This window comes from Excalfactoria chinensis, chromosome 4 (genome assembly GCF_039878825.1).
Source record: "Excalfactoria chinensis isolate bCotChi1 chromosome 4, bCotChi1.hap2, whole genome shotgun sequence".
Taxonomy (NCBI): domain Eukaryota; kingdom Metazoa; phylum Chordata; class Aves; order Galliformes; family Phasianidae; genus Excalfactoria; species Excalfactoria chinensis.
The window spans coordinates 37,111,603-37,124,130 of NC_092828.1; the positions used below are offsets into that span (position 1 = coordinate 37,111,603).

The window sequence follows — 12,528 nt, forward strand, 5'->3', positions numbered from 1 at the left end:
ATCTAATTTCTACCTATTTCTGAAGTCAGTTGCCAAAATATTGAATTGCCAGGAAGTACTTTACTGAAATCATAAGTCTTCTATTCAAATAATTAATCATTTTGAAGTAAGCTGAACAGAAAACAGAATAGTATTATGTTTTTACATTGCATCACTTGATCAAAGCAGTGTGGAAACAGTAATATCTAGAATATAAATGTATTCATTTCTTTAATTGCATAAAAATATTTTGTCTTTCATGTTTGGTTCTATTTACTTTGTAATTATGTCCATACAAAGGAGAGAGAGAAAGGTGCCAATTAGAGTAGCCCTCCAGGGAAGGCAAGTAGAACAAGAATTCCTGAGTCTGAGCATAATAAACAGCAGCAATTAATAAATCAAATGCAGTAATAATATTGTAATCAGAGCAATTTAGTTGGAGGGAAAAAAGCTGCTGAGTAAAACTGACAACATGTACAACAAAGTAATAATCTGCTTAAGCAGGCAGTTTGGTTTCTTTGCATGGAGAAGTGAGTTTGAGGGATAAATGAGCAGTGAAAAGTCTGTTAATCTGCTAATCCTAAATCACAGTCTTAATGACCCAAAACAGGAAAACAAGTCAATATGAATTAAAATATTAATGAGATAAATACTTAGTATATCTGTGCATATAAGTTCATATATATATTTCTATTCCCATTAGGTGTTCCAACAATTAGCTGTTTTGAGTGAGCTCTCATATTGAAGTGGCAATATACATGGTTTGCTTTATGGCATATTTAGGGCCATTTCATAGCCTTGTCAGGACTCAGAATGCATTTCCTGTAACAAAAGTATAAATCACTCCCTTGACCATAATTGCTAGTTATGTTTCAGTCATAAGATGAAGGCAATTCATCTGGTGTTTTTGAACACTTCCTTGTATGGTAAGCATACCTCTCCACAGTATTCACTCTTGGCCTTCTCCATCTAGTCATGGGAGTCTGGTTTTGGTTTTTTGTGTCTTTTTGTTTTTGTTTTTAATTGGCTGGAAAAAATCCTGAAATAATTACGTCAGTGATAAATGCTGCTGACTAGAAATGGGGAGAATGGAGCAAAAAGCCATTCTGTTACCAGCAGAACTATTGATACTTTCTTCAGAACTATTGCAGGTGTGACAAGTTGTGCATGTTCTCACTGCAGTTCTTGCTGAAAGAAGTACATAGATGAGATCTGCTGGCCTTTCCTTCAGTGGCCATTCTAATTAGCACCATTCTTCCCTCTCCCTCTGCAGCTCCTGTCAGAATTTAATTATTTCCATGGCTTATGTTCCATTGGGAAACTCTTCTGAAATTAACTGTTGGATTTAAAAATTATGATGGGGAAGCTGAATGGGAGGCATGTTCGTATGCTCCTCATTTCCATAGGAAATGAGGCTAGAAGCATCTATATATCTAGGTCAGTGGGATTAAGGCGCACTCTCTTACCTACCCTCACTCTCTTACCCCCAGGCTCCAACTCACAGCTGTCCTTCAGCATCGCCTCCGGGGACAGTGCGGGCCACTTTGGCATCGACAACAGTGGGGTGCTGAGCATCCAACAGCCTTTGGATCGGGAAAGCCAGTCTTTCTATAGCCTTGTTGTGCAAGTCCATGACTTGGCTCCTCTCCCTGCCTCCAGGTACACAAGCACAGCGCAAGTTTCCATTATTCTGCTGGATGTGAATGACAGCCCTCCTAGCTTTATCTCTCCAAAGCTGACCTACATCCCAGAAAATACACCGATAGACACAATCGTGTTCAAGGCACAGGCAACTGACCCTGACAGTGGTCCGAACAGCTACATCGAGTACAGTCTGCTTAGGCCCCTGGACAATAAATTCAGCATTGGTACTATTGACGGTGAGGTCAGGCTGACTGGGGAGCTTGACAGAGAAGCTGTGTCCAACTACACATTGACTGTGGTGGCTACAGACAAGGGCCAGCCATCCCTTTCTTCATCTACAGATGTGGTAGTCATAGTCCTCGACATTAATGATAACAACCCACTTTTTGCACAAAAGCTTTATAGAGTAGAGTTGGAGGAAAACACTTTGACAGGGACAGATTTAATCCAGGTGCTTGCTACTGATGGAGATGAGGGTACAAATGGGCAGGTTCGCTATTCCATTGTGAGTGGAGATACTGGTAATGAGTTTCGCATTGATTCTGTGACGGGGGTGATAACAGTTGCTAAGCCTTTGGACAGAGAGAAGAAACCCTTTTATACGCTGACTGTTCAGTCCTCTGATCGTGGAAGCAGCCCAAGGACTGACACCACAACAGTCAATATTGTTCTGAAAGACGTTAATGATTACGTTCCCACATTTGAACTTTCTCCCTACAATGTGAATGTTCCTGAGAATTTAGAGACACTTCCCAAAGTCATCCTTCAGGTGAGTACACTCAACAAACTGATGTGAATTTACTACAATTACTAGTATGCCTCGGAATATTTTACTGATATACCTTGACCATTGGTAAAAAAAAAAGCAGAAAAAATTAAAAGTTGCCTTTTGGCCATAATCTAACAAGCAATGGCTGTTGTTTTGTTTTCTTTTTTGATATTTTTCTTTTTTCTTTCTTTATTTTTTTGCTTGCTCTTTGCCAAAATTTTATATTAGGCTTTGAAGTGGGTTTTGTGTCATTCTCCCTTGCCCTTCCCAGCCTATCTTTCCACACACTCTAGGACTTCATCAGTTTTCTCTATTCTCTCAGCTCAGTATCAGATTCCATGAAACAAATCTCTCCATCTGATCATCGCCTATGTAGGATAAGACTCTGTTTCAGACACTGGAAGAACAATACATGGATTAAGTTGGCAGGACATGCAGTGTGTTCTTTGATAATGAGCTCAGTCTATACCAAGTCATCTGTGGTTTTCACTGCACCCCAATGCCAACTTTACTGTATTTAAACTTGAGAAAGAAAAGTAATTAACTGTTTTAAATTTTTCAAGGAATGTTTTTAAGTCCATCACCACTGTTTTAAGTCATTTTACCATTACAGCTGGCTTATAGTGGGCCTTAATGTACTGGGATTAGTTCAATCCAGTAATTAGGATTATTGTCGTAGAGACTATTTTCTGTATCCCATTTAAATTGTGCAGACCCTATACTTATTGGTTACTGAATTTTTTTTTATGCCTTCATGTTGCTTTTGTAGGTTGTAGCAAGAGATGATGATCAAGGCCTAAACAGCAAGCTTACCTATGTTCTGGTGAGTGGCAATGAAGAAGGAGCTTTTATTCTCTCAGCCAGCGGGGAGCTACGCTTGGTGCAGAGCCTGGACCGAGAAACGAAGGAGCAGTATGTTTTATTGATCACAGCTGCTGACTCAGGTAAAGCAAGTGTGCAGTCTCTTCTGGTTAGATCATGCGTTACTTGACAGCACTGCATTCCTGATTTAAAAAATATACTTTCTTCACAGTCTGAAATTTTAGTGTGTGGAGATTTGTATCCAAGTTTCAGTTTAGCTCTCTGGGGTGAAAGATGCCCTTATATGATGTCAATAGGAGTTTATTTTCTTGAAATCTAGATTTTTATCCTTATGCATTAGTTGGTCTCACTGTAGATTTTAAATGGGTTGGTTTATTTCCACCATAGTAGTGAGTGATCCCAGCAGGTTCATGAGAGCCTCATCATCAGCATTAAAAAACAGTTTAATGTTGTCATCAGAAATGTGCAGACAGTTCAAATCAATGGCCAGAAAAGAGCTATGGATTACACAGTTAATCTTTCCAAAATGTCACCCCTCAGGAGTAGTAACAATTTAAATTTCAGCATTTAAATTTTCTACTCTTCCTACCGTCCAGTTTTAAGTTGCTCCAAATCCCAAATGTATTTTAAGTTCCCTCTGTTTAAAGCACAGACATGAATTTTTGTTATGAAGATTAAATACACTTTGACTACAGGTGTCTGAGCATAAAAAGTTGGTTGCAGATTAGGATATGGATGTTACTAACAATGATATTCTGCATCTTATCCTGGACTGATTTCCAGTCCCCCAGAATGATGGTTTGTAATTCACTGCAGGACTTGTTCTTATTTTCTAATAATAGAAATAGAAGCAAACCCAACTTGTTGACAGTTTTGTTTTCTACTGTATTGTGCACAGTATCTTATGTCAGTGACAATATCTGTGACTTATATTTTCCTATTGCAGCAGTGCTCAGGTATTTCACAGTCTGAGCACAGCTGAAACTGTGAAATATAATTCTAGGACTTGGCATATCATCTGTCTTGTACTTTGGCTGGAGATACTATGCCACATTGTATTTTTTTACACTGGCTTTCCATTACTGTATATCTGCAAAGTGAACACTTGTGACTTGGACATGCTTGGGCTTGAACAAGCTTATGTTATTTCAGAATCTGGATACATCAGAGAAAGCAGATCCTTGATGCCTGTTTACTCTCCCACTCCAAGTTGGCAGGTCTAGGAATTGATTAGGATTCTATAGAATTTAGCCCTACATGCAGGATACCTGGAGGCTGAATTCATAATGTGTGTGTCTAGTGGGAAACAATGATTAACCTTCTCAGAAAAACTAGCAAGGAATCAGTTCTACCCTCTGCTGTGCACCATATATATAAGACAAAAGTTTGGTAATAGCATAATCTTTTCCTGAACTGATTCCTGAGAAATGTGAAATCCAGAAATTTTATCCAACTATGGCAAATGAAAATACTTATGTGTATTTGAAGACTTCTGAGTTTCAGCAAGTTCAGGGGAGGTTTTAATACTTGAATTATGCGTGGGACCTTTGTCTTCAGTGGCTGACAACAATAGCAGGGTGTATCATTATTTCCTATCACATATATTATGCTGAGTAAGCATTATTTGAAGCTGTTGGTTTTGTTTTGTTTTTTTAATAATTTTTCATGGTCTCAGCATCTCAAGATGTTACTTCCTCTTATCAGTATAAAAAGATGCTAGCAAAAATGTTCAAAAACAGATTGCTAAATAGTGACTTAAAGGTAACTGTTCTGTGCATTTAAGTTTCGAAGCAGACGGTAAGTATGATTTGCTATAGCTTTTAGCTTACAGCTTATTAGCTAAATAATGTTACATGATATCTTTTGATTGGACTGGAAACTTTCTCTAAATTCATACCATCAGAGAAAACACTTGCGACTGTGTTATCTATAATATATCTAAATAAAACATCGTGGGAAAATCTGCAGAAGCTGACACCAAAATTTCCCTTGATTTCAAGGAAGTAGTAAGTCGACTGGATGATCTTTTAGGTCTTTTCCTACTCTGGTGATTCTATGATTCTATGACTATAGTCATAACAGGTACTCAGAGAAGAAATTCTAGGGGACCCCTGTTATGTTTGCATTAGTCATACTGGGTTCAACAATCTAGGTAGTAAAGAATACTGATAGGTATTTTTTTTGAGGCCTCTCCAAAGAGTGATGTTTACCACAGTATTATGGAACACAGGACCAAGCTACAGACTCTGGGTTTTCTGTTGAGCTTTGTCTTAAGTTTTGTATTACTATGTGTTACATTATCCTATGTGGAATGCGCAAGAATTACTGGCAGCTGAAATAGAAGAAAAAGGAAAAAAAAAAAAAAAAAAAAAAAAGGAAAAATGATGGGGAAAGGAGCCTTTCTTAAAAAGAGTTGTAGCTTATCAGAAGAAGAATGTATTACTTTAAAATATACAAATGCTACTGGTAGGGTTATGTGATGGATATCCAGACTGACCTTTGGTAGTCGATACTTGATTAATTAAATAAGGTATTTCTGGCTGTACTACCAGAAAGATTGCAATGACGTATCTGAAATGGGTAATAAATGCATTCAAGTATTCTGTTCTTGAGCAGTTGATAAATATTTATAAAATTCTCACTGGCATGTCCAGTTCTTTGCCTAATATAGCTATGTCTTTCTAGTATCATACCTTTGTTTGATAATTCTATTCTATTCTTAGAAAGAAGGATCTTGCATAGAGTCAATTCAACCCACAACAAATAAAAAAACAGGTGGTGCTGCAGTGTAGGAAATTAGTGCTGCCAAAATGTTGAAGAGAGCAGACGTGTCTAAAATCATTTACATCTATATTATCTCTGAAAATAAATCAAGGAAGAGGTCTGCACTTGTAGTACAGCTTTTGTTAGCCGTAATAAGCAGTCTTTTGGTTCACCTGTAGTGGCCAAACAAGTCTTGCTATATGTGGTTCTTTTCCAGACAAATATTGTGGTAGGTGTCCAGATGCAGTTAGATCTGATGATGTCTGGGTAGTACATCAAGGGGAAAATTCTGTCCAACCTATTTCCCATTTTTCATAGAACCTACATCTTATTTTTTTTTTTATGCTCCACTGACTAATATAAAACGTTAGAGAATGATACTCTACTCCTATAGAAATCTGTGCCAACTCTTCCCTCTGTTTCAAAGAAGCAGACACGATACATGATCAGAAGCACGTTTTGACTTAAGAACTGATGAATTTTCTACATGTTTTTGAATGTCTTCCTGATCTCCCTATAAGTAATCGATAATTTCTTAGTTATGTTTATTATCAGTTCATCTATTTGTGGATGTGGCTCTTAAAGTGTTTTTGCAGTTGTCTATGGAGAAGTTGATTAGCACAATGTATTGAAAACAGTCTGTGGTCTCAGAAAGTGTAGCCCCTTTGCTCATGACAATCACTTCATCCTCTTGTACCTCATGGGTTTTATAGCATATATTGGCAGCACAACCTCAAGTCTATTTGTAGCAGATGAAGGATTACGACATGGCAAAATGTCAGCCTGCATATGCAAAGCATAGCACCAGCTGGGCTGCATGGGATCGGGTGCCCACACTGACTGAGGAGTCTGTACTTCATCATGCTGTAAAGGCACGCTCTCCCTAGAGCCCAGATTTCGGTCCTGGGCACATGAGAAAAGTTGTCGAGATGTTGAGTGTTAAGAGTTGAGCCAAGCTGCTTGTAAGCATGCTCTGCAGGTGAGAAAGGGATCACTGACAGAATCATGTGCACCAGAGATGGCAATTGGGCAGTTTTCAGAAAAATGCTTTCCCAAGCAAAAGTCAGAGTCCTGACATGTGCATCATCCCGACTCTGACCCAGCTATTCTTTGACGCTGCCTGCTGTCTTCTACACAGTCCTCAAGATAGATCTTGGATCTACAGAGAGCAGTATCAAAACCTGATAAAACATTTTCTGGTGCTTGGCTCAGTGGCAGATGATACAGTGATTTGTGGCCATGCAGCCTGGTTCACTCCCTGTTTCCCTGAGACAGTATCCACAAAGATTCATGATTTCAGCCTCTTTCCTCACTTTTGCATTTCCTCCTTACTTTGTCTCAGATAGTCGAATGTTGGTCTAAGCAGTATGATTTTACAAAGAGGCACAAAGCCTCCCTCATTAGGAACATTCAACATCTTCCAGAGCTGTACACCTGTGGCTTTATTTGTGAAACAAAGCATAATTCAGCCCCAAAGTTCGCCCATCCCAATTTAGAGTCCCTCATGCAGCAAAAGCCATAGACCAGAGTGTGTTAAATATAAATATGACAGGCAAAATGACGGACTGTGGAATAACATGATAGTGTTTAGATTGCAGATGCTCCTCCAAAATATCTGCTAACATAAACACCAAGAAACCTACGTGAAACTATTTGAATGAGTCTTTACGGGTCTGTTTCTGACACATAAATCATCTGTTTTGCTTTGCTATAAGCTTCTTCATGGCAAAATGGTTGGGAAAAGAGACTTTCTCAATTATTTTTCCCCCCATCTGTTGGGGACCCAGCAATAAGTAAACATTCAGTCCTGGCAGCCTGACAAGAAGTGGTGCAGCCCCTTTTATCATCTGTAGCTTTAACTCATTGAGCCATTTTCTGGAGAAAATGTTAGCATTCCAACAGTCCTCCTCCTTTTATTTATTGGTCGCAGGGAGGTAGAGTAGCACATCTGGAAACCTGCTAGCTACCCAGGACTACTGTTTAAATAAACTGCAACAGCCATATCTTGCTTTGGTTGGACAGAATAGCATGTTGCCACAATAAAGCCACAATCAGAATGTGATGTTTCTAATTAGAATCTGTGTTGCTGTGGGTTTTTTAATTATTTTCTTAAAATAACCTATTTACTAATTTAGATAGTTCTGAAAGGCATGAGCCAGTGGACTGATTAATATATTTAGTTAGCAGATTGTCGTATACCTTCCTGGCCTGTGTCAAAAAGCAACCATATGTTTTTTCTTTACAAAATGTTGGCCCTTAACTTATGCATTCTTTCCTCAAGAATGCAGGAGGGCAACCAAACATAGAGGTTATATCCTTCTCAGGAATTCTCATTTGGCATATGCTTTTGGTTCACTTCAATCTTAAAATCAAATTAAAACTGACAATATAGTTGTATTGTTCTTCTTACCCTTTCTTTTGACACATTTTGAGATATTTCCTGGTCTGCAGTGACAAGTAAAGGATGACTGTATTTTTGTATTAGAGAAACTGCAGGCTCTATTTTCTGTTGATGGAAAGAGTCTTGAGGGTTAACATTATGTGAGATTTATATGACTAGGCTTAGAGACATTTATATTTATCCTGTTTTCTTAGCATACACTGCTTGTACTTGACAGTTTGCAGTGTGAAAAGATGTTGCTTTAGAAGAATGAGCTGTGTTTTTAAAACAAATTCAGCTATTATTAAATCTTGTCACTATCAAAACAAACAAGCAACTCACAAATTTCCTTTAGAAATGGCCTGTTTTTCATGCTTTCTGTACTATGTTTAAATATGCACATCACTTCAGCCATGGGTGAGCTAAATGAAGCTGATGTGTGCTTACCTTGGTGCTGAGCAGTTTACATAATGAATACTCTCTTGTAGGATCTGTTTTATGCCACAACTCTGTCAAAATGAATGTTTGTTTCTATCCCAGCCCCATTTATTTCCTTGCTGTCCAACGTAATCTACTTGAGTCTAGTTTTTCTATTTTACTAGCTGCTTTACTTTTACTATTTTGCTACTGTTAGAAAATGTATTGTTTTAGTAGTTCTGTGTGATTCTTTAAAATACATTTCTAAATCAGATGGGAGAACTGGCAACAGATTTATCAGTGAGCTCACAGCATTTATTTTGTGTTACCACTGTTTAAAATCAAGAGAGAAGAGAATTCATAGTGGCGTTTTGTAGATTTGGGAGGCTAATATCAAGATCCTACCATTTCACAGAGCCTAGGAACTGTTGGCAGTGTTTTAATTTTTCTCTGGAAGTCAACAGGCTCACAGAGCTGGATCATGGCAAAATCAGTCAGATGTCCCTTAGAGAGTAATTGCCAAGGAAGAGACTGTATCCATGTCCATGTTATGTGGCAAATTTACTCCTCAAGGGAGATGAAAGTTTTAGACCATCCCCTTAGAGGACTTCCCTGCAAGATGTGTAATCCGGCCCTAAATGCCATTTGAGGGATTCAGTCTTCTATTTGGAGTTAAACCTTCATTATTAGATCACTATTTTTGAAACAGTTCATCGAGAGCCTCTGGGCTAAGTCCAAGTTTTTGTGTTCTCAGCCTTTTGTAAGTACAAGTACATTTCAGTTGTGGTGATCTTAAACTGTTTTCTAAATCCGATGTTACACCTTATAAATGGAAAGTCTGCTAGCTGATTCATCAGTAACAAAGCTACAATTTCAGAAAGCCTTAATTACAAGGATAAAATGAGTAAAACTTGTTCATATGACCTGAAAACTTACCCTGCTGGTTGATCTTTGCTATTTATAAAGGGTGCTTTTAAAGCTTGATTCAGAATTGTGCATTACAAGAATTTCTCTGTGGGATATTCAAGAGTTACAAGCAGTCAAAATTAGATTCAGTCAGCAGTCTCTTTAGGAGCCGTCTTTTCTGGTGGTTTTTTTGTTCTTGTTTGTTTTGTTTTGTTTTCTGTTTACAGCAATAATATAGGTTATAGGATAGGTTATTTGATGGCTTTAAGAAAATATTTATTTTTAAATCTTTATGCATTTATGATGCAAGTTATTCTTTAATCTAGCTGTGGTCACCAAAGTCCCTGGTGGTATGCACTGCCATGCCTGTACCCTTGGACACTGTATATACACTGTGTATTCATGGAGATGCTCCCTTACAGGTGGTCATTTGTCAGATCTTGTTATGAGCATTATGTTGGCAGCTGTAAGAAACTGGTATTAAAGCTTCTTCCTGTGAAACTTCCTTGGAAAAAGGCAACTGTTTTGTTCTGGATTTAAATGCAGTTCTTGCTGAGAAATCTTTGATAGCTGCACACGTCTTTCCTAAACCCTATCTCCAGTGACCTATGCTTGAGACCTTAACAGATTGCCAGTGTGTGCTGAAGATTCTGAAGCTCATGAGATAAAACACTTGGGCTTTGGAAGAACAAAACCTGACAGCCACGAGTTGCTGACTGACATCTGCTTGTATCAGCAGCCCAACATCCAGCTTATGCTGTGCTCAGTGCAGACAGAATCTTGTAAAAATAGCTACTTCTTTTGCTTATTTACATATACACTCTCTTTTGTGTTCCAGGTAGATAAATTAATTTAAATTCATTTGTTTTTCAAATCAAGCTTCTTGTACACTAAAAGTTAAATGCATAGTGCAAGTTAGTTGCATTTTAACTTAATCCATCTCCATTTTAAATACTCCTCCTTCTGTAAGGCTCAGAACAGAACACTCTATCTGCATATCAAAGCATTAGGAATGATTGGCTGCTTTGTAATGAGAAAGGCCTTGTTTACTTGAGTGATGAAGTTAGTGCTCTACAATAATGCATACAACTTCTAGCCCTGGGACTAATTCACTGACTGTTTGACTGCAGAAGTGAAATCCGCTTTGTTGCAAAGCAACACATTTCAGTGAAGCAAAAATTCCATTTCTGTTAAATTGCTTTCCAATTTTCAGGATAATGATGTGTTTAGTTTATCACAAACTGCCTGCCGCATGTGTTTTGATTAGTCTTTTAGATGAATTTTATTTAATTTTAATCCCCTTCTTTTAATTTAGTTAATTTTATCTATAGTGTTCTACCTAAGTTTATTGTTAGTTTTCTAGTACTTAATTTTGACTTTTTTTTTTTTTTTTTTTGGCAAAAAATTTGAGTTCCTGGTTTCTGAAAGGAATTATAGTTGTACTGTCTTTTGTAGTGACCACTGCACAGACAAGACTGAGGATCCATTAAAACTTCAAACAATATGCGGATAATGTGCTGAACACAGTCTCTTATTTCTAGTTGTTGTTGTAAGCTATCCAGTGCCACACAGCTGGGACAATTTCCAATAACATAATCTTTTTGTGGATGTTTTTGAAGTGTCTCAAGACCTGAGCATGTTCTCTCTTCTCTTGGAGGGTAGGAGCAAAAAGTTGAAGGGGCCAACTCTAATTTCTACACTGACACATTTTTGGCGTCATCCTCTTGTGGCCATCAGCCACAGATGAGCAGTAGCATATGGGGGACCTTCTTGGTGATTTCTGCCAGTCCTGCCTTGCTGAAACTGGCAAAAGAGGAGGTAAATAGAAGAGGGAGGTTCAACTCCTGCCTGCCTGTCTGCCCCACAGTCCCCTTATGCCATGTCGTTGTCACCTTCCCAGATGTTCTCTGCAGAGAGGGAAGCTGCATCCCACAGTGAGCCTAGGATGAGGTGGCCTCTCATAACCTCTTCCTGCAACTTGCTCTCCACCATGGGCCTCCAAGGAGCAGGTTCCCAAGGTCTGCTCCTTCTCTTCATCCCCAGACACATGTTTACTTAGCAGATGTAAGCAAAAAGCTTAAATTTTTGGAAGAACATCCGTGGGAAGCAATTTTGTTCCTGAACTCTGCATTGCTATTTTGACACTCTCCCAGGTTAATCTTTATTTCAACAATGACATGTGGACATTTGTGGGGCTCTCTGCTTAATGTATATGTACAGCTGTCACCTTGAAAATAAGCTGTTCTGCTCATAAAAACAGACCGCAGTGCACAAATATTGAAAATTCAAAATAATATTCTATATGAGTTTTGTCTTCTAAGTTTCAAAGATTTGATGTTCACTGAACAGTCAGTATGATCTTTCCCATTTATTTCCCTGAGTTAACTTAACATTCTCTGGCTATTAATCATCTGATGGCTGCTTTGTTTCCCTATCTGTCTTGAAAATGGTTTTTCAATGTGGATGTTTTAAGCCTTTGTGAGAGACTGTGTTTTGGAACTTAAAAAACTATTAGTATAGCTCTAGAGAAATGCTCTAAATAAGAGGTGTCTGACAGAAATAATTACTACTTCTGCTGCAAAATAGTTTAAAATATTATGAAAGTTTGGTAGAAATTTTCCTGCAAGCGCAGTAAAAGATAAGTGTATGTCTGTGTCACTCAGAGCTGTTTGTAGGAGAATACAAGGTCTTATGTACTGTGTATAACAATTTTATAGATTGTAAACAGGTCTGGTTTATCAAAAACAGGTTGGGGGAAATCCAAATGTTAGATTAATACAACAGAATTTACACAAATTTAACTACTCTTATTTATGTGACATGTAAAGCACAATGTGAAAAGCATACA

At 38.0% G+C, this 12,528-nt stretch overlaps 1 protein-coding gene across 1 annotated transcript in view; it reads left to right on the forward strand.

Moving 5' to 3' along the window:
- FAT4 (FAT atypical cadherin 4) overlaps positions 1–12,528 on the forward strand; it is a 129,747-nt gene that overhangs the window by 75,988 nt on the left and 41,231 nt on the right. The window contains 2 exon segments of the mRNA XM_072336588.1: positions 1,470–2,392; positions 3,162–3,336. Coding sequence (XP_072192689.1) covers positions 1,470–2,392; positions 3,162–3,336 — 1,098 coding nt within the window.